The sequence below is a fragment of the Numenius arquata genome, chromosome 18 (genome assembly GCF_964106895.1).
Source record: "Numenius arquata chromosome 18, bNumArq3.hap1.1, whole genome shotgun sequence".
Taxonomy (NCBI): domain Eukaryota; kingdom Metazoa; phylum Chordata; class Aves; order Charadriiformes; family Scolopacidae; genus Numenius; species Numenius arquata.
The window spans coordinates 6,478,845-6,499,488 of NC_133593.1; the positions used below are offsets into that span (position 1 = coordinate 6,478,845).

General features: G+C 44.0%; 1 protein-coding gene across 2 annotated transcripts in view; it reads left to right on the forward strand.

The window, feature by feature from the left end:
• The first annotated feature begins 3,819 nt into the window (after positions 1 to 3,819).
• Positions 3,820 to 20,644, forward strand: part of TPST1 (tyrosylprotein sulfotransferase 1) — a 29,691-nt gene continuing 12,866 nt past the window's right edge. Inside the window, exons 1-3 of one of the 2 annotated variants that reach the window (XM_074160666.1) lie at positions 3,820 to 4,048; positions 10,813 to 11,756; positions 18,800 to 18,998. In XM_074160666.1, the coding sequence (XP_074016767.1) occupies positions 10,912 to 11,756; positions 18,800 to 18,998 (1,044 nt within the window). In that variant the 5' untranslated portion in view covers positions 3,820 to 4,048; positions 10,813 to 10,911. The remainder of the gene's footprint in view (positions 4,049 to 10,812; positions 11,757 to 18,799; positions 18,999 to 20,644) is intronic. The other variant, XM_074160665.1, reaches the window with a different exon arrangement.

Genomic DNA, 20,644 nt, shown 5'->3' on the forward strand with positions numbered 1-20,644 from the left:
CAGGCCGGGAATGAGCTGGGCAGAGCCAGAGGGAAATTCTTTGCATTCTTAGGAGTGGGAAGGTGGAATTAAGGTAAAATACTCCTGGATGAGGGCCAGGATATCTCGACTAGCAAGCCTTCTCTTGCTTCTAAGCATCACACTGGAATACTTTTGGAGTGGAGTTGGTGTCAGGAAAAGCATTGTATTGGAAGTCCAGGGAGGGAAAAAAAAAAAAAAAGACCCGTTTTTGTCTCGGAATGTGCCAGATCTCCAGCTGGCATCGCTGGGCGCTTCGCTCGCTCACGTGCTGGCCCAGTGACTTGTATGATGTGGTAGAAAAGCTGCTGCTCACCGGGCAGGCCTTGGTACGAGTGTAAGGCAGCAAAATCTGTCACTGCTGCCGGATCTGTGCATCCGGACATCTGCGTGTCCAGAGGCTGTGCAGGATGGCTCCTGGCTCCTCCTGTGCCCTGGACCCGATGTGAGGAGGGAGCGTGGATGCAGCCACCAGGTCGGTCCCTCCAGGCAATGATGTCCAGCTTGGTCCCTGCCATAGCAGTGATTTGGAGAAAAAGTTTGATTTATATTGTGGTTCACATTTGGAAATAACATGGAAAAAAAAAAAAAAAAAGTTTAATGTAGGCTCCTAAATAGCACCAGCTTTCAGGCCTCAGGGCTGTTCTTCCCTCCTCCTCCCGCCAGCGGTCCCAGGCGCACCGTATGGCACTGCTAGAACTGGGAACAACCGTAAGTCGTGCCCGTGCCAAGCAAAAACCGGGCACAAAGCAGGCACAGCCACCGGGGACCTGCTTCTGTTTCTCTTGGAGCTCCGCAAACCCTGGGCTGCGGCTTCGGTCCTGGGCTCGTCCTTCACCCCCCGTGCGTGCGGCTGAGCTCCTGGCGAGGAGGAATCATTTCCCAGCCTCAAGGAACAAAATGGGAACAAGCCCACAAGGAGCAGCCAATACAACTGTCAAATGATGAGCAATTAAGTGCCATCCCTTCTCGTAGTGTTTATCCACCGGCAACAGCAACTTCATGGCTGAGAGTTAAACTCTCTCTGTACCGAGACTTCGTGTGATGCAATATTTGGGGGGTTATTTGATCCACAGCTCTCAGACGAGCGCTGATTAAAGACGGGCCCAGCGTGGGGCACCCGCTATGTACAGTAGCTCCTCGTGCTTTTCCCCTTTTCTCCCTTGGAGAACGGCATTTTTTCCCCCCTGGAGGCACTGTTTGATTGCCACAGATTGGAAGCCTTTAAAAGGGATGATCTGTGTGAGTCACAGTTAAAGCCATAAAAGAAAAACCAATAAAGCGATCTGAAAAGTGCTGTTTAATGGATTGAGGCAAACTTACTGGAAACAGGATGCAGACTGTTTCATCTTTAAATCGTTAGTTCAAATCCAGCTGCATTCGGGAGCAAATGACATTTATTCCCCGTCAATAGCTGTCAGGGAAAAGAAATTTGAAAGGAATTTTACCACCTGAGAGGAGTTACTGGCTTCTCTCAGCGGCTCCCTGGGCATGTCCGAAAGCCTTACGGACTCTCAAAACTCAGTCCTCACAGGGCAGAGCATTTCCCGACGTGAAAATACTTGTCCTGCGTGTAGGTACCTGCTCACGTGGCTGCCTTCGCTTAATTTTCTTAGCAAGTAAAACACGCATGAGCCATACCACGTTCGCCCCACTCGATAGCGATGCTTCTGCATCACCTCGGAGAAGTTGGGAAGCAGAACAAGCGCTCATCGGATCGGCTCTCCGGGCAGTGAGCGTCGGCTCATCGTATGGGTGGAAACCACGTCCTGGTTGTGAGGTTGTAAAAGTTTTACGATGGGTGCTTTTCAAGGGCTATGAGAAACGAGGTAATGGGCCGTGATTAATTCTTGCATCCTGTCGGTATCGCTGGCAGCTCCGGAACCGTCGCTCGGCATCTCGTGAGGCCGGGATGACGGCAAAGCCCAGCCGGTTATCTCCCCAGCCACGCAGGATTTGTGCCGTCTCTCCGGGAGGCAGGACAGCGAGTCAGATCTGATTTCCGGGCTTTTGGGATAAAAAGGGGATGTTCTCTCACATGGTGGTTCCCATCCTTTTCGTACCAAGATCTCACTGCTGGTGCTGTCTCCCAGCCCTGGTGTCCCCGGCCAGCCAAGCCCTTACCGACTCCTGTGGCACCGAATCGGTGGTGGCATTGATCATCACTGCTCAGTGCAGGGGTGGTTTTTCTCAGACTGAATTTCGGGCTGGCACCACGTTAAATCCCTTTAGCTGTTACTCCTCTCCCCTCCCCCAATTTGGCAATCAACATGAATTTGGGGAACATGGATCGTTCCCTTTGATATGACCCCATAGCAGCGCTGACTTTTCCGCAGGGTGTTTGTCTGCACACGCTGATGGCAGCGGGGCCAGACCTCCAGTGTGTGAAGAAGAAATAGTTTTTCAGCTTGATTAAGACTTTACGTGTAACTATGTTAACGTTAACAGGTCAAATTCAACCCATTTTCCCGCTCTTTAGGGATAAAAGCTGTCGTTCTGCATAGATCACTGAGAAGGGAGCCTGAGGCCAGTATTTATCTGACAGGCTGAGGGAGCTGGGGTTGTTCAGCCGGGAGAAGAGGAGGCTCCGGGGAGACCTCATAGTGGCCTTCCAGTACCTGAGGGGGGCTACAGGAAGGCTGGGGAGAGTCTGTTCCCAAAGGCCTGCAGTGACAGGACGAGGGGCAATGGGTTTAAGTTGGAGAAGGGGAGATTAAGATTGGATATTAGGAAAAAGTTCTTTACTCTGAGGGTGGTGGAACACTGGGAACAGGTTGCCCAGGGAGGTGGTTGAGGCCCCTTCCCTGGAGATATTCAAGGTGAAGGTCAACGAGGCCCTGGGCAACCTGGTCTGGTTGGCGGTGTCCCTGCTGACTGCGGGAAGGTGGGACTAGATGACCTTTGGAGGTCCCTTCCGGCCTGGACCAATCTATGAATCAATCTATGAATCTATGAGAGGTGATTTAACCTATAGATTTGTCTCCTCCTGGACAGAGCTTGCTGTAGCTGTTACCTCCAGGGGCAAAGCGCTGGTGCACGAGTCCCCCCGGGGTCCTCGCCCGGCCGCGGGGCAGAGGAGCGGTGCGATGTGCCGGCAGCCAGCTCAGGCTCCGGCTAGCGCTCCAGCCTGATGCTATTCCAGATGTTTCCGCAGCCGCACAGGTGGCGGCCACATGGCTGCTGCTTCCCCAGCGCTGCGCAACAGGCGCGTGACGCCGCAGGACACCTGAGCCGTGGGGCCGGCGGTGCTCCCTGCCCTCTGCCTCTCCAGCGAAATGTTTAACCGGAGCTTTTCTCGGTTTATGGAGAGCGTTGGCAGGGCCGCGCTCCAACCCCCTCCACCCAGGATGAGGGCACCCGCCTGTTTTTGGGTGGTTCCGGGACCGACCTCGGAGCCCTACACCAGTGGGTCGCAGCCGGTGAAGGAGTTTTCTCGTGAAAACGCTGTTCTCGGGCGCGCCGTTCCCTCTCCGCTTCAGCAATGGCGGCGGGTCTCGCCGGAGGGAGCCCTGATGAAATCCAGCTGTTCCCGGCCACCGACATCTGGCTGGCACAGCTGCCCGGGCGTCGCTGCACGTGGGCTCACCCAGCGCCGCTCGCGCGGCGTCACCGCCCAGATGCGGGCGCCCGCGCTCCGGCCCCCCCTCCCACCCGCTCCAGCTGTGCGCTCCAGATGTTTCCCGCCGCGCCCTCAGGGGTTAACGACACCCCCCCCACACGCACCGCCCGGCCCCGCCCCCTCAGCTGTCAATCTTCAGCTGCGGTCCAATCGTGTGCCGCGACACATCGAGGCCGGCGACCAATCAGGGCGTGGTTGTGATTTCCATGGCAGCCGCAGCCGCGCGGCTGAGGGGAGGCGGCGGCGGGGGCGCAGCCGGTCCCGGTCGCGATCCCGGTCCCGGTCGCGACTCACTGCGATGGTGCCTGCGGGGACCCGCGGCGGCGGCGGAGGGGCAGCGGTGCTGCTGCTGCGCGGCTCCAGCCCGGCCCTGGCGGCGGTCGCCGCGGCGCGAGGGCGGTGGCAGCGCAGGTGAGGAGCCGCTGCGCGCCGCGCACCTGAGGCGGGAGGCGCGGCGGGGCGGGCCCCGGGCGCGGTCGTTCCCTCCCTCCCCGCACCGCCCGCGCAGCCCCGACGGCGGCCGTCGTGCTCCGCCCCGCCGGCGCTGGGGCGGCTCCGGTGCTGCCAGAGCCGTTGGCTTTGTCGGCCGGGCTTGGGGGGCGGCCGCGGCCTGAGGCGGCGGCTGGGAGCGGGTCGGCGGCGCGGCCGTGCGGTGCCCGCGCCCCTCAGGCGCCGCTGCCGGCCGGGGGAACCGGGCCGTGCCGGCCGGGCCACTCGGCTGTGCAGGCACCGCCGGTTCCGTAGCTGCACCGGGAGCGCCCGAAGATGCCCGGCGGGGCCGGTTCGGTGTTTCCCGCCGGCGCCGCGGCGGGGTGCGAGGCGGATCAGAGCCGGGTAAACGGGAAAGTTTCCCTACGGGCGGGTAACTCGCTTCAGGAGCTGCCGGCGCTCCCGCTGTCTTTGTTCAGGCGCTGGGATGTGCCGGGGGAGGCTGGCGGCGGCAGCTCCGCCGCTGTGAATGCCCGCGGCGGGGCAGGGGAGGCGCAGAAATAGTTCTATAGCGCTGCGCTTATGTCTGCAAACAACCTGTAATAGTCATGGTATGTGCAAGTGCTGTAGCGGTAGTTTCATAGCAGTAGACCCAATACGTCTCTCAGCTGGAAGTGGTTTTGCAGAATAAGCCATTTGCATACGTTATTGTGAACGTGTTGTGCGAATTTTTGTGTTATTAAGTATTAGTATTATCAAGTAGTTTGATTCTTCGGAGCACCTTATTGTGTAGTGGAGTGCTGGAATCTGCCTTAGGAGGCACAGCGCACATCGAAGCGCACAGAACAGTGGCTCATCTGCTGTTAGTGTGCTGCTGACTTTTTTTCCCCTCTCTTTTGTTGTTGTTTTTTTCTTTTAAACATTAATTTAAAGAGCTAGAAGCCTATGTGTGTTGCCAATAAAATTCTTTTTGTTGAATTGTTCTCCAGCAGTAACTGCAGTACTTAACGAATGCTGTGTATTCTTGCATAACTGGGAGCATGCTGGTAACTCTCTTCTGACCATTCAATATGCGAACCCAGATAACTTGGTGTATGTGTTTGTAGGTAGAGCAGAATTTATAGAACGGGGGGGAGAAATCTAGAGAAAACAGCTTCAGGGCTTGAGAGCCACGATGGCTTAAAAAGCTAAAGATGGACTTGGTACTCGAGGCTTCTTGATTTTGATTTCTAGCTTTGCTGAGTATCGTGCTTGGGGTTTGCTTGCTTGTCTTGTACATTGACATTCCTCTCTGATTCTGTTACATGTCTGGTAGCGATACCTGATATCTGGTCTTTGGGGAAATCATTAAGGTGATTGTGCAAACACTGCTTTGAAGGTGTAAAAGTGCTTCCTGAATACTTAAATGATTTTTGGAATAATCTTCTAAATGAGCCTCTGACGGTTTGGATAGCTTCTTGAAGTGGTGTACTGTGAATATTTCAGTCGTGTTCCTTGGTGTTGTGCTATACCATTATCATGTAACTGTCGGCTTCCCTATGCAATCTTCTTTGTGGTGAACAAACACAAACTACCAGAGACAAACCAGTTCATTGAAGAAAAGGTTTTATGGAATTCCTTTCTTTAACTTTCATTTAGGAATGCTGAAAGACTAGCACTGTATGAAAGGGCTTCTTACTTGGACTGTTTGATGAGCTTAATATAGAACTTCCTCTAAGAAATATAGTCTCCAGTTTTCTAAGCGTATTTTGTTTTGAATGTGATTCTTGAGAATTCTCAGTACCTGCTGCCTTTCCAGTATTTATTTCTACAGAGGAAAAGTGAAGGGGCAAGAAGAGGCAAGGAAGATACTGACATGGTTGACACTTGCTTCTTTAAGTGCTAGCAGCATTTTCATTTTTCCTTCTACAGTCACGAGCAGAGAGTGATAACGGATAACAACAGTTTAGGATTTTTTCCCATTCAACTTCGCTACCTTGCCCCTGTAAAATGAATTTCCTCTGCAGATTTATACTCCAAACTTTGGGTTTCAGACAGCGGTTGTGCATGTGAAAGGCAGCATTTCTGAACTATGAGAGTTTCCTATTTCTGGGGTCTGTGTTTTGGAGTCTACTGCATAAAGCCTTACGGGGGTATAACAGCCCCAGAGACTAAGGGATTGAGTAGACCTCCTAAGTAGGAAAAGAAAATCATAGGAGCATGGCAGGAGGATGTGAAGGTAAACTGTAAAAAGAGTGTGAGGGGAAAAACTACTTTACTATAGTATGAACTCTACCATTCTTCTACTCATCTGTCTTGCTCCTGCTTTCCAGCACAGGTGGGAGGGCACCTGGACTTGGATGACTTGGAAGCTGATGGCCTGTTGGCAGAAAGCTGAGTGTGATCTTTCTTCCCAGCAAAGTTCTCTGGTCAAACACTGTGATGAACACTTGGGGTGATGCAGGAACAAATCTAAGCAGTACTTCTATGCTTGTTCCTCCTAGAAGGAGGTCTGGCTATCGGAATCTGAGCCAGAAGTTCAAGAGATGGAAGCAGAGGACAGGCTCATCACTGAAAAATGTTTTATATATATCAGGTTTTTGTTGTTTGGGGTTTTTTTTGTTTGGTTGGTTGGTTGGGTTTTTTTTGAGATGGGTGATGCTAGTGTAGCTGTCCTGTTAATTTAGCCTTGGAAAAAGCTGCCTTGTAGAACTTGAGAAGAGAGGTGGTCGTCGCTCTTTCCAGCCTCCAAAGTGAAAGTCGAGGCTCTAGAGCTCATGAGGGTTGATTATTACTGGGTGCTAATGGATCATCGTTTGTTTTGGTTTTTTTCCCTGGCAGGGAATGCTTTAAACAACAACAAAACCCAAACTGTTCTAACATAAAATGCAAATGAGTGGCTTGCCTCTTGACTAAGCTGAAAATCTTCAACGTTTCTTGGATGAACTTGAGGAAAAAGGTCTTGACCTGCTGCATGTTGGGGGAGGGAAGAAGGGAGAGAGAATTAGCATGTGCAGAAGAAGGAAACAAAGCAGTCATTTTTGCTTTGCTAACATCATCTTGTGGCTGACTCATAGGCCTGACTTTTCTGGGAGTACAGTTCAGTTACATACACTTCTGCTTAGCTGTACTTCCTTGTACTGAAACTTGTAGATCCTACCTCTCTATTTTTTTTGGAGTTACACTTAAATTTTTCTAAGAATTCATTTTAGTCTGCCATTTGAAACGACTGCTGCTAAAGGCCTTCTCTACCATTGTAGCCGTCTTCAACTTCTTCAGCTTATGACTGGGGTGTGTGTGAGAGGGGCTTGTGCTTGTTTTTTTTGCTCAGTTTTTTTTTTATTTTTTTAGGGTTTTGTTACTTGTTTTGTATTGGGGTAGTTCTATTAAGAGTTGTCTGTGCTTTTAGGTGGAGTGGCGCTTTGCTCCTCTCAGGTCACAGTGGGTAAAAATACCATAATTTTTCAAAGCTCTGCTTAAATGCTGACAAGGGATTGCCTTGTTGTGATTTGTAAATGCTGTCAAATTAATTACTGTTAACAGCAGAACATTAATGACTTGAACTAATCCTTGAGGTTGACAGATGTGATCCAAAGGGCCCATTCGTATAGAGGAGGGAGAAGGTGGGGTTTATTTGCAGCTTGGTTCTGAAAGCTGGTGCTGGTTTGGGTTGTTTTTAAAGTGATACTCTAATAGAAAGTATTAAGCTCTACAGAGAGACCTAGATAGATGGGATCATTGGGCCAAAATCAATGGTATGAGTTTCAACAAGGGCAAGTGCCAGGTTCTGCACTTGGGCCACAATAACCCCAAGCAGCGCTACAGGCTTGGGGAAATGTGGCTGGAGCTGCCTGGAAGAAAGAGACCTGGGGGTTCTAATTGACAAGCGGCTGAATATGAGCCGGCAGTGTGCCCAGGTGGCCAAGAAAGCCAACGGCATCCTGGCTTGTATTAGAAATAGCGTGACCGGCAGAAGTAGGGAGGTGATTGTCCCCCTGTACTCAGCACTGGTGAGGCCACACCTGGAGTATTGTGTCCAGTTTTGGGCACCTCAATACAGGAGAGATATCGAGGTGCTGGAGCGAGTGCAGAGGAGGGCAACGAAGCTGGTGAAGGGCCTGGAAAACAAATCCTATGAAGAGCGGTTGAAGGAGCTGGGACTGTTTAGTCTGAGGAAAAGGAGGCTGAGGGGAGACCTCATCACTCTCTACCAGTACTTGAAAGGACACTGTAGAGAGGTTGGTGCTGGTCTCTTCGCACAGGTTACTAATGACAGAACGAGAAGGAATGGCTTCAAGCTCCAACAGGGTAGGTTTAGACTGAACATTAGGAAAGAATTTTTCACAGAAAGAGTGGTCGGGCATTGGAACAGGCTGCCCAGGGAGGGGGTTGAGTCACCATCCCTGGATGTGTTTAAGAGACGTTTAGATGTGGTGTTGGGGGATATGGTATAGGGGAGAACTTTGTAGAGTAGGGTAGATGGTTGGACTCGATGATCCCAAGGGTCTCTTCCAACCTGGACGATTCTATGATTCTATGAAATGATAAGGGTAAAACAGTTGATGTACTCGGTCTTGATATGTTTTTCTCTAGCGATCAGCTGGCTAACTCTTGCATTTGGGGAACATTATGTCTTCAAGTAGCTCTTAGTTTGGAAGCGGAAGATTTTTGTGGAGGGTTTGTTTTCGGTTTTCTCTTTTTTTTTTTTTTTGAGGAAATGGAGCTTGAAGAAAGAACTTTTAGAATTAAAAAGGGGGATATATGAAATATTTAGTAATGGATGTGTTAGCTGTACAAGCCCTTAATTCCAATACATGTCTTGTTTGTTTTCAAATACTGTTATACTTTCATTGTAGAAAATAGCACCATACCTATTTGGAAAAAAAACTTACAGGAAAAAGTGGTGGCCTTTGGTATGGTAAAATTCACTTTATTCAAATAATATTTGTGTTGAAAAATTGTTCTGTCACAGAATAATCATCACTGCTTAAATTGTAGGCTAGAAAGCAGAATGAAAGCCATGTATTGATACCTCATAAAATAGACGAGTGGTTGTCCTTGATTTGCCTCTTTTCCTTTTTTTGTAATAGTTGTAAGGGTTTAAAATGCACTGATTAATTTAAATGTGATATTGTAGAACTAGAAGGCAGATTATACTATGACATAAGTTAAATTTTTCTACAGTATATTTCTCTATTCCATGCTATAAATATGAAATGACTGTAACTGTAAACTTCATTAGCGTGGGCTGCCGTGATGCTTTATACAGCATCATGTTACTGTCTGTTGGCTTTTGATTTGCTACGCGAGTTCTTTCCATAAACCTTTCTGTGTAGCAACCACATATACAGAATCTTGACCCTGAAGTGTTACGTTTTATCGTGGAGGGGGAAGACTCTTGCTGTCATACTAGCAAAAATAGGGAGTTACCTAGATGAAGAGACTAAAAGAAAGAACAAGCTTACCAGCGCTGCTTAAAAGGAATCCAAACCTTCTTATTTGAAGGTAGAATGCAGTATATGCTTTATTCTGGCAGTGCTTTATTACATGACTTAAAATTACGCAAGACTTTAGCTCTTTTTTTTTTTTTTTTTTAACCCCCCAGGGTGCTGATTGAGAACAGGATCTATTTTTCTTTCTTCCTAATTTATTCAGTTTTTTAGTTTCAGCCAACATTTCTCTGGAGCTCAATACCTAAGATGTGGGGGGAAGGCTGGTGGGCTTTTTGGGTTTTTTTTTAACCAATGGAACAATGATTGATTATGGTTATGTTGAGTTTGGGTAGGTTTTTTTTGAGAGGAATATCTCTAAGAGCCAAATCTTAGGTAAAGAAAACAATAAAGGAGGAAGTTAGGATGAAATCATTAGTTTTCTTTTGTATATCCTGCTTTGTATTATCTGGATACCGGGATGGATAAAAACTTTTAAGACAGCATGGATGGTGGTGGTTGTTCTTATTTAAATTAAGACTGATCTTAGTCTTGATCTTAGTCGGCTTTAATCCTGGATTATGTTTGTAGTCTTTAATGACTATACGCTTCTTTAATCACAGTTTTCCTTGAAGTAAAAATTGAAGTTGCCCTTACTTGCTGCAGACTATTTTTCTTCAGTGCTTAAAGGCGTTGATCAAAAAGTGGCCACTGTCAGTGTTGACAGGTAACAGTGAAACATCTTTTACTATCATCTCATATCCTGTGAAGGAAATAGAGTATTTCAAGCAAAACAGGAGATAAAGTAGTTACGTGAAAATGTGACAATGAGCAGGATACTGCTATCGTCGGTTATCTAATAGTTAAATTCTTTTGTGATTTCTGTGGGGTGTCGCGCTCATTTGTTTTATCTAGGTGACTCTGGCTCAGAGAGGTCTTTTTTTGCTGTAAAACCTTGAGTAAAGACGAGGGGTTTATTAATAATTACTCTTTTAATGTGTAGAGTCCCATATAAATGATGTCTTTGCTTGAATGTAAAGTTTAACAGTAGCTATCCAGTGGTAGAGTTCTTTCAAATATGTTGTTAAAATGTACCAGAGAACTTCTATGTAAACAGTAATTTTAGTTGTGAATCTTGTTATGTTTTGTGTAGCTCCTATGTGTAAACAAAAAGGCTTTTTGTTCTGGGACAATTGTGTTTAGATTTTGCATTTACTGGTCTTAATGCAACAACAGGAGGTAATAGTTTTTTTGAATGCTGTCAGGTGTTTCTGTTGCTGATTTATCGTAGTAGTTCTTAACAAAGTTCTAAATTTTTTTTTTTTCCCCCTTCACCAGACTTTAATTTATTTTGGATTAGGATTCCCATGACATGTGAACTAGAAGATAATTTGAAATCCAAGGTCTCTTTATTTTGAAGTGACGGTCTTTATCAAAATGGTTGGAAAACTCAAACAGAACTTGCTATTGGCGTGTCTGGTGATCAGTTCAGTGACGGTGTTTTATTTGGGCCAACACGCTATGGAGTGTCACCACCGGATAGAAGAACGCAGCCAGCCCATGAGGATTGAAAGTGTGAGAAGCACAGTAAGAACTGCTTCCAATGTAAATGCAAACAAAACCTTTGCTTACAACAAAGACATGCCTTTAATATTTATTGGAGGAGTACCTCGAAGTGGCACTACCTTAATGCGTGCCATGCTTGATGCCCATCCGGATATTCGATGCGGAGAAGAGACCAGGGTAATCCCACGAATTCTGGCAGTTAAGCAGATGTGGGCTAGATCAAGCAAAGAGAAGATCCGACTGGATGAAGCTGGAGTCACAGATGAGGTTCTGGACTCAGCCATGCAAGCGTTTTTATTGGAAATCATTGTGAAACATGGGGAGCCTGCTCCGTATTTGTGTAACAAAGATCCTTTTGCTTTAAAATCCTTAACTTATCTTGCTAGAATTTTCCCCAATGCCAAATTCCTTCTAATGGTACGAGATGGTCGTGCATCTGTGCATTCCATGATATCTAGAAAAGTCACAATAGCTGGGTTTGACCTTAACAGCTACAGAGACTGCTTGACCAAGTGGAATCGTGCTATAGAAACTATGTATAACCAGTGTATGGAGGTCGGTTTTGAAAGGTGTATGCTGGTACATTACGAACAACTTGTATTGCATCCTGAAAGATGGATGAGAACTCTCTTAAAGTTTCTTCGCATCCCATGGAACCAAGCGGTGCTGCACCATGAAGAAATGATTGGAAAAGCAGGGGGTGTTTCTCTTTCAAAGTGAGTATGAGCGTTCCTCCTTTACCTTGTGTTGTTCGAAGAGGTAAAATAGTATGTTTTTGTTATAAAAGACTAGTCATAACTTGGTTTCAGTTTTTAAGTAGATTTATGATGTATATTATCTAGAAAATAAGAATCACTGTTCACTATCATTTTGCAATCTCAGAGTGCTCCCACTAAATAATTGTCCCAATAACGTGTATGGAACATATGAACAAACTTTTAATTAATGGTTAGTCTAACTTGAATTTGGATGTCTAGTATCAGCATTACTTCCAATATAGCTTTGCTTTTCTCTTGTGCCCCAAAATAAAGCTGGACTGTCTTATCTAGACTGGTGTTACTCATCCTAGCAAGATCACCCGTTTGATTTCAGGAACTTAAGTTTTGTTGTCAATGCAAGAATGGCCTTTGAGTTATATTTGCCAAGAACATACTCTTCCAGGAAACTCGAGAAACAGTTCCAACAAAATAGAAAGCAGAATTGGCGTGCTTTTGTGTTGGCATGCGCTCCTAAAAGGACAAGCATGTTGAATAAAATTAACCTTGTTGTGAGCAAATCTCTCAGTATTTTGTCGTGCCATCTGTGCACCTGATTTAGCTAATTCCAGAAACTAAAATCCGGCTCTGCTTAGAAAACACAGATAGGTATTTTGAAAAGAAAAAAAAAAAAAGTTAAACTATTCTGGTTTCTTTGCCACTATTTACAGCTGAACAACTGAAATATGGAAGCTGGCTAGTCTATATATTGCGAGGGGAAAGGTGTGAATGTTTGAATCTCTTTCTATTTTTGCTATGGCAGATACATCTACCAGATTGTCTTGTTTAAGTTTCTAAAATCTTGATTAAAAAGCCCTATTCCGGCAGCAAGGCATGCCCACTTAAATTCCTTGGCTTCTGTTTTTTTTAATATTCATCACTGGCCAAGAGGCACCTTGCACAGCAGGCAGCGTGGGCTGGGTAGAGATGTGTCAAACTGTTGAATACAGGGTGATTCCATTTTTTTAAAAAAATTGGGAGATTATGTTTATTTCATGCCTAGGGAAGTGACACAGTGGATTTTCTAACATATTGTAGGGGTCTGCGATTTAAAGCAAATAGAAGAATTATTAGTCAGCAGCTACAAATGTAACTTAAAACTGAGATAATGGTTCTGTATCTACAATCTGGAGGTTTCACATCAGCATTCCCACTGAAGAAACACAGCTGCGATCACTGTGTCCTCAGAGCTATCAAGAAGGCATCTCAACCCCCTTTTTTTGGTGTGTAGTACTGTTCGTTAGCAGATTGAAGCCTTCTGATAATGTTAATGAAGCAATGCACTGTTGTCCCTTTCTGCAAGCTGTATCTGCGTGTGAACTTCTCTTTAGTTACCCGTATCATGTTACTGCTTCACAGTGGCAGCTGAGAGGGGAGTAAACTTACTATTACTGATATAAATAGGTGGTTGCCAGGTTCTTTTAAGTGTCCTGTAAAAATAACTATGCATAGCGCCATTTCTAGTAAAATATTACTACCTTAAAACTTCCAGATTAGCGTTGTTAAAAATTAATGGACCTCTATACTATAAAACTCATAGCCTTACTGAATACATAACAGTTTCAAGTAATATTTCTTGCTAAATCTGGTGGAATGGGACGTGAGGAGTTGAGAATACTTGTTCATGTCTCTAAAAATTAAGAAAATGGATTATTGAAAGTAAAATGTGGCTTCGTGTTTATTTTTTAATCAAACTTTCAAATTGAAGGCAAATGAGTGTGAAAGTGTTCTTGTGACCCTCAATTCAATCCGCTCATGGAATTCTTTATGCTCTTATTATCTCTCATAAGATGATATGTGAAAGTAATTTATTATTTCAGAAGGCTCTGGCAATAGTGGAAAAAGAACGGGGTTATTTGTGTTATGTCTGATGTTTTTTTTTATCTAATCAAATACCCTTGAAATAGGTGGTGAGATGTTTTTCAGTTGCATGAGGCCTTTATAATTTAATAATGATTTCAGTGACTCAGTCTTACGAGGGCTGCAGAAAAAACAGTGAATATGAAATTCTCTTAGATGTCTGTTTTGTGTATATATATGATACTAATTGAAACTGTGCAGGGGGAGCTTGAGATTCCCCAATTTGATTTCCTTGTACCAGTTACAGCCTCCTGCTTTTGGCATCCCCGGCTCCTCACTGCCCTCTCATGTGCAGCAGAGCGCTGGGGATGGCTGCCTGTTGGGGGGGGGGGGGCTGTCCTTGCCCAGAGCAGGGGGTAACTGCCCACAAAAATCACCCCGTGAAAAATGTTTACTGAGAACTTTGGAGTCTGCCACAGCTTATCAAATTTTGACAGCTGAACAAAATACACCTTGCATCAGACTTAGTTTTCCTTCTGTCAAGTTGAATTTGGCTTGTTCTCAGCTGTGGCAAGATTCTTTACGGCCTTGGGTATGTGTGGCTGTTACGTTCTGGGTCAGGTTCTAACCAACCTTGTTCTTTTATGACTTAGAATTTCTCTTTGGACATACTGGAGAGTGCTTTTTACATCACAGTGTGATTACAGTCGTCTTTCAGCTGAAACAAGAGTCGCACTCCATATTCTGATCAGTAGCTTTTTCCCACCCGATTTTCCAAAGGATGGTGCTGAAGATCAGAGATAATCTAAGGAAATTCAAAACGCTGCTGTCTACTGCACCTCTGTCATCTCACAGAGCTTTAATTTACCACATGCCTAGTACCAAGTGCTTCAGGCTGTTTCATAATAGTATATTAAAATTGGAACACTCAAATTATATTACATTTTTTACTGGCAGGAGGAGGAAATCACAAGTATCAAATGATCTGTATTGAAATGTGACGCGCATTTAAAAGTTACCAACGCAAAGGCCTAGCCTCTAGCATAGGAGGGAGAATATGAAAATCTAGATAAAATGATTTCCTCATTTGTCTACAAGGTATTAGGTAGGGTAGAAAACCTCTGAAGTCAAAGATTGAGCTACTATTATAATCCGCAAAGGCTGAGGTACTGTGAAAAGACTTCACTAAATCATAGAGAAACCTGTCTCGATAATCTTCCACTCACCTGAAGTCATTCAGATCTTTCAGACAGGCTCAGCATCCACTTCGGAAGCATGATGCCTGCCCAGATCAGGCCCAGCATAAGATTCCTGGATGTGTTTGAACTGCTGGAGGGTTTTTGAAAAGAAATCTGACGAGTTTGTCATCTTGAAATATTTAAAAACACTTCGAGAAACAGATTACAGTATCGCTAAAAGATCTTGATGTTATTAGCTGGTAACAGAAAGCGAATGTTTGAGAATATATTTTTAACTCATCTGAAATCAAAATTAACTATGTCAAGTGAAATCTGTATCAGATGAATGAGGCTCTAGGTTAGTGTAAGGTGTTTTATTTTCAGTTGTATATAGAGTTAAATTGTGCATGTAGGCTGTTTCTCTTCCAGACATGAGCTGGACACCCAATGGAGAATTGGGTGCAGAATTGCAGAATTCTTCAGGCAGTGAGCTGATTCCATTTTTCTCTTATTCCAGACTCAGAAAGTCTTATGCAATAATCTGTTAATAGTAATATTAGATACTAGACAGTCCGTATTTAAGATTCTGACTTTGTCTGTTCCCCTGGCTGCTTGATTTGCAGAAACTGCCTCATTCTTTTCTCTGCATTTGCTTCGTAATCCCTGCTTTTTCTGTTGCTCATGCAGCCCTGGCCTCACTGTTTGTTCTCTTTTACTTAGTATTTTCGCCCCTTATTTTGGTTTTTATCTAGCTGCAAGGAAAAACACTGCAAGGGTTTTAAGGATGTGCACCGCAGCATTTGTAGTAGCGGGAAACCTTCTGTGGTTTGAAGTAATTGCCAGCGTGGCTGTTGAAAGAATGTATTCTGGCTGGACTACATGCTATAACTAGTATTGTTAATATAGCTCTGGCATTTGCCTCCTAACTGAAAACAGCTGTGGTGACCACTGATGCAAAGAAATGTCAACCCTTTTATAACAATTTTTATTAGGCTTATTATGAAAATAGCTGTCTAGGCAAAATTACTTCAGAATGTACTATTTTTAATACACACCTTTCATTTGATTCTAGTAGAGATGTGGAATTATTTGGGGTTAGTCCTGTATTCCCTGGTACCAGCTGCTTTCAAAGCTGGAACTGTTCCTGTGGATTTGCCGTGGAGCCTGGAAGCAGTGACCAGGCAGCGTTTGCCATGTGCAGATATAATCACATTTGCTAAGACTTGGTATGTTTCCTTGTTTTGCTCTGTTTGGTTTTTTTGGGTGTTTCTTTCCTCCTGTCCCCAATCTGTCTCCCCCCATATTCCTCAGATGTTCTTTGGTCTGAAGAATCTTTCCCACAAATTCTGTTTTACGTTTCTTCCCGCCTTAACTGAAAGGACAGAAAAGGATCTAAAGAGAAGACCAAATGTGGCACAGTCTATTTCTGAATCGGTGCTGAGGAGGAGCTAAATGTAGTTCCCAGCTTATCTCTTGCCAGCTATTAATCACCAGGAAATGTTTCACGCTGAGCTTATTGCTAGCAAAGACTAAAATGGCAGTGGGGCAAAACATACACATTTTAAATGTGCTCTTACTTCAGGAAGGGGTATCCATATGTGTACTAATTTAGGTCCTAACTGATGTATAGCACCCCTTGTTTTGGGGTTCCAACAAGCTATTAGCCAAGCCCATTACCTCATTGTCACAGTATCATCCTTATTTTAAATGGTTGAATCAATCTGCAGTTTTGGTGAAGGGATTTTGGGCTTGGCTGTCTCTGAGAGAGAGGGCCGTAAATCTTACACTTTTCAAAGACCTAGTGATAAATTTTTCTTGAGGGTCCCAGCCAGCATGGTTCTACTGACTCCTGACTGTGTGGTGCTCTGTCCTCTGCCTTGCCACTTTGAACATCTGAAACTCAACTCTCAACAGCTATTTTCTTACTAACTTGATGTGAAGTCAGATGCTCATCTTCTAATTAGAAGGATCAGAAGGGCAATAGGCAGGCTCTTTTGTTTGCTGTACAGGCTTGTGATCTCCGGACAGTGGCCTTCAGGAAGGCTGAAATTTGGCTGCAACTCCCTGGTCCCCGAATCCCATTACGAGTTCCCGCCTTCAGTTTGAGCTTCTGAAAATGGTTGAAGAGAGTAAGGCTGAACATCTTGGGGGTTGTCGTACAGTTTTTTTGTTTGTCAGGTGCTTACTCATCAGCTTCCCTTAAGCACCTTTTGCAGCAGCCTGCGAAGGCCCTGCTTGCCAAGACAGTTTCCCCCTTGGGTGACCGTTTCCCTGTCTGGTTTGTTCTTTGTTGATTGTGTTTAAAGTACTTAGGTTACTGACTTTTCAGTATTGTATGACTAACTTCCTTCCTCTGTCCTGGAAGAATTTTAGCTATGATGACAAGTCAAAACGAGCAACAAGGTAAGACTGGTGTCAAGATCAAATTGAGCTAATGACCAGCAGACACACATACATAGCTTGTAATGTAAGGCTTTCACTGCATGGTACAGTGTGCAACTGAATGGGATTCCTCTTGCTATTGATTTAATGTTTGTCTGCTGTGCAAGAATTCTTCAGCCTCTTCTCAGACTCAGAAGGTTAATTAGATAACCGTAATCAAACTTGTTCCCCTTGTAAGTTGACTGATGACAGTCTTTAGAGCAATTTGTCTTTAGTTTCTGAGTCCAGAAGCCTGGATTATCAGGAGTATTTCAAGAAATCTCCGTGTATTTTTCTCAGAAGATGTTTTCTCATATTCTGCCTCCTGTAGAGCTGAAGAATTAGCTGCTTGAGAATTAATTTGAGTCTCAGTGTTCTCATTCTTTATCTTGTGTAGATGAGGTACTGGTGTTATACTTCGTCCTGTAGCTTTCAAGTATAACAATTCTGTTTTCTGGGTGGTAGAGCTTTTTGAGATCAGAATTCTTTGTGATGTAAATAAGGCCTGGGAAGGATGACAGCTGCGAGTGGATGTGACAGCTGTATGCTCAGCATCAGGTTTGAGGCAGGTATAGCCAGCCAGCAGGAGCTACTGCTACAGCGGTACCTTATGGTATTACTTGCAATGCAGATGCGAATATTCCTTTAGGCAAACTGTATATACAGACCTGATTTTTAATCTGACTTAAAAGATAAACCTTGACATCCAAAATGCATGCACGCTCTTTCTGAGTGCAGAAAGAATTTTTAAATTACTCGGAGTAAAAACTCAGTTTTAAATTACTGAACCTGTTCTGAGTCCTGCTGGCCTGTTTCAGGAATAAACACAGTAAAGAAGTTGTATGTCTTCTAATCTAAAAGAAGCAAGGAAAGTGATGCCACATTTCTTCCCTTGGGGAAAAAAAAAAACCCAAACCCAACAATAAAAACACAAAAAAATCAGGGTGCAAGAATGAAAATTACTTTAGGACTGTTGATTACACACATGTACATATGACGCTGCTATGATTATGCACATGCCTTTAAGAACTGTGTAATGATCAAACACTCAATCAGCAAGAAGAAAGAATATGAAAAATATTATTGCAGTCTACAGCTTTCTTTCATTTCCATAGGTGTCTCTTTTATAATAAAAAAACAAACAAAAAACCAAAAAAGAGAGTTTAGTCACAGTATGGGGGGTGGTGGGAATAAATGGCACATGAATTTTAATTTAGAACACAACTTGCAAGAGCCTTTAAGACAATGAGACAGCAAATGTGGGAATGTGCCAGTGGGAAAACAGTTTATGTAGGTGTGTGCATGCTTTGACTTAACTGCTCTTTGGCTTTCAGTGCTCTCTTTATGTGAAGAACTTGCTTCAGTACATTCTGTGTGAAAGCCTAAACCAGAAAGCATATGTGAATCTTGTGCTAGTTATTCTCATTTTACCCTTATGTAGTAAAACTTCACTTCCCATCAGCTCTGTAGAAACATGAACATTTGAGAGGGGAAGAAGATGAGGGGAAAAAAAACCCAAACAAAATAAGCTAAAGGACTTAACAGTAGTGAAGAAGCAAGTATTGGTTGGAATGCAAAATATAACCTTTCTTTCTCCATCCATAGGGTTGAAAGATCTACTGACCAAGTAATCAAGCCAGTCAATGTGGAAGCGCTGTCAAAATGGGTTGGGAAGATACCTGCTGATGTTTTGCAAGACATGCCCGTGATTGCACCCATGCTAGCAAAACTGGGCTATGATCCGTATGCCAATCCACCAAATTATGGAAAGCCAGATCAAAAAGTTCTGGAAAACACAAGGAGGGTAAGGCATGTTTGTGTGTTTAATTACTGACCAAATGGATGTGAGGTACAGAGCAGAAGTCTTGTGTTTTCTTTATTTCAGTCTGTTTCTAATACCTTTTGATACTTAGCGATGTTTTCCTTGCCGTGGGGGGAAGAAGGAAGACGTCTGTGGGACCTCGAGCACTGAAAAGTCTGGCTCCTGCTGTTTGTTTTCAATTTGGTTCATCTTCCTTTACCCCAGCCCCAGGCTTGAGCTGTGTTCTTTGGTGTATGGAGCTGAACCTTTTGAGAATCGACCAGATAGGTGCGGAGCTAGTTAGCAGTGGAAAAAGCTAGCTTTGTCACCTGGGCATCAACCTTGATTGATGAGCTCAGCTTTTTATATACAAGGGTTCACAAAAGCTCTGTCAGAAAATTACACCCCAAATGCGTGGTAGAATTTGGAAAGTGACCCACGGAAAATGGCCCAAGATGATCAAACTGTCATATTTTTCCAATTCTTTGCTGTCCTTTGTAGAATAAACAGAAGATGAAGGAAGATCTGGTGCTGATTAACCTAAACTTAAGGATTTTAGTCTGAATTTAATGTTGTTGGAATTTGAGTAGTTAGGCTATACAGCTGTTTTTCCGTGGAGGTACCCATTGAAAAGTTCATTACCATTGTTTGAAATGAGAGTAGTTAACTCTTTGCTGTTTATTAAAAGAAGGTGACTTTTTTGCTGCAGCAAAGTAATCAGTGGAAAAATTGATTTAAACAATTTAAAAGGACTGTTTTCTACTAGCCTTCCAATATGGAAAAAAAAACCCCAACTGCTTGGTATGCTGATGGGCTAAATACTAATGGAAAAAAAATACCACTTTTTGTGAAGTCTTTAAACATCTTTGCATTATTTCTTTTTAGAAGCTCTCCCTGGGAAACGTAAACAGTCGACCAATGTATTAAAGGATGGCACGTTGACTATTTAGCTCAGCATGGAAAAGATAACCCAGCTTTTCTGGTAGGGGTAGCGGTTAGCATTTTAGAGGCTTCCTGGCACTTACTCTTCTAAAAGTCTTACAAACTTTGCTGCACTCAATTCAGTCCCTTTTTTTTAAAAAAAAAAAAAGGTGTTCAATACTGCCTCACAGAGCCTTGCAAACAAAATCCTCATGCATCTACCTGTACGTACTATAAAACAGTGACTCAGATCCAAATTTGTATCGTAACGCAATTGAAGGTTGGTCATCTCTTACTGATACAACTGAAATTAGTTTGTGAAAACCGTAAAGTATGGTGACCTTTCTGAGGCCTCTACCTTTGTGTGTCAAGCTCAGTCCAAGTTGTAAAAATTTGTATGATTTTAGTTGCTTACTCCCAGGGGAATTCTTGAAATCTATTTCAGCTCAAGATGGGAGAGAGAATTCAGGTAATAAACAAAGCCACAAGCTTTAATTTTTTTAAAAAAATTAAAGCCTAATTTAAAAGGCTAGAGAGTATTGAGGCTTTTTCACAAGTTTGCTTTGAAGCATAATTTGTTTGTTTACTAATGCTAAAGACAGCTGTGAAAAACTGGAGGTTACTGTTATAATAGCTGATGCAAATACTGCAAACGTATGGAACACTTGTTAATAGTTTGACTGCTATTCTAATTTAGTAGTTTTACTTACAGACTGAAGATAGCATAT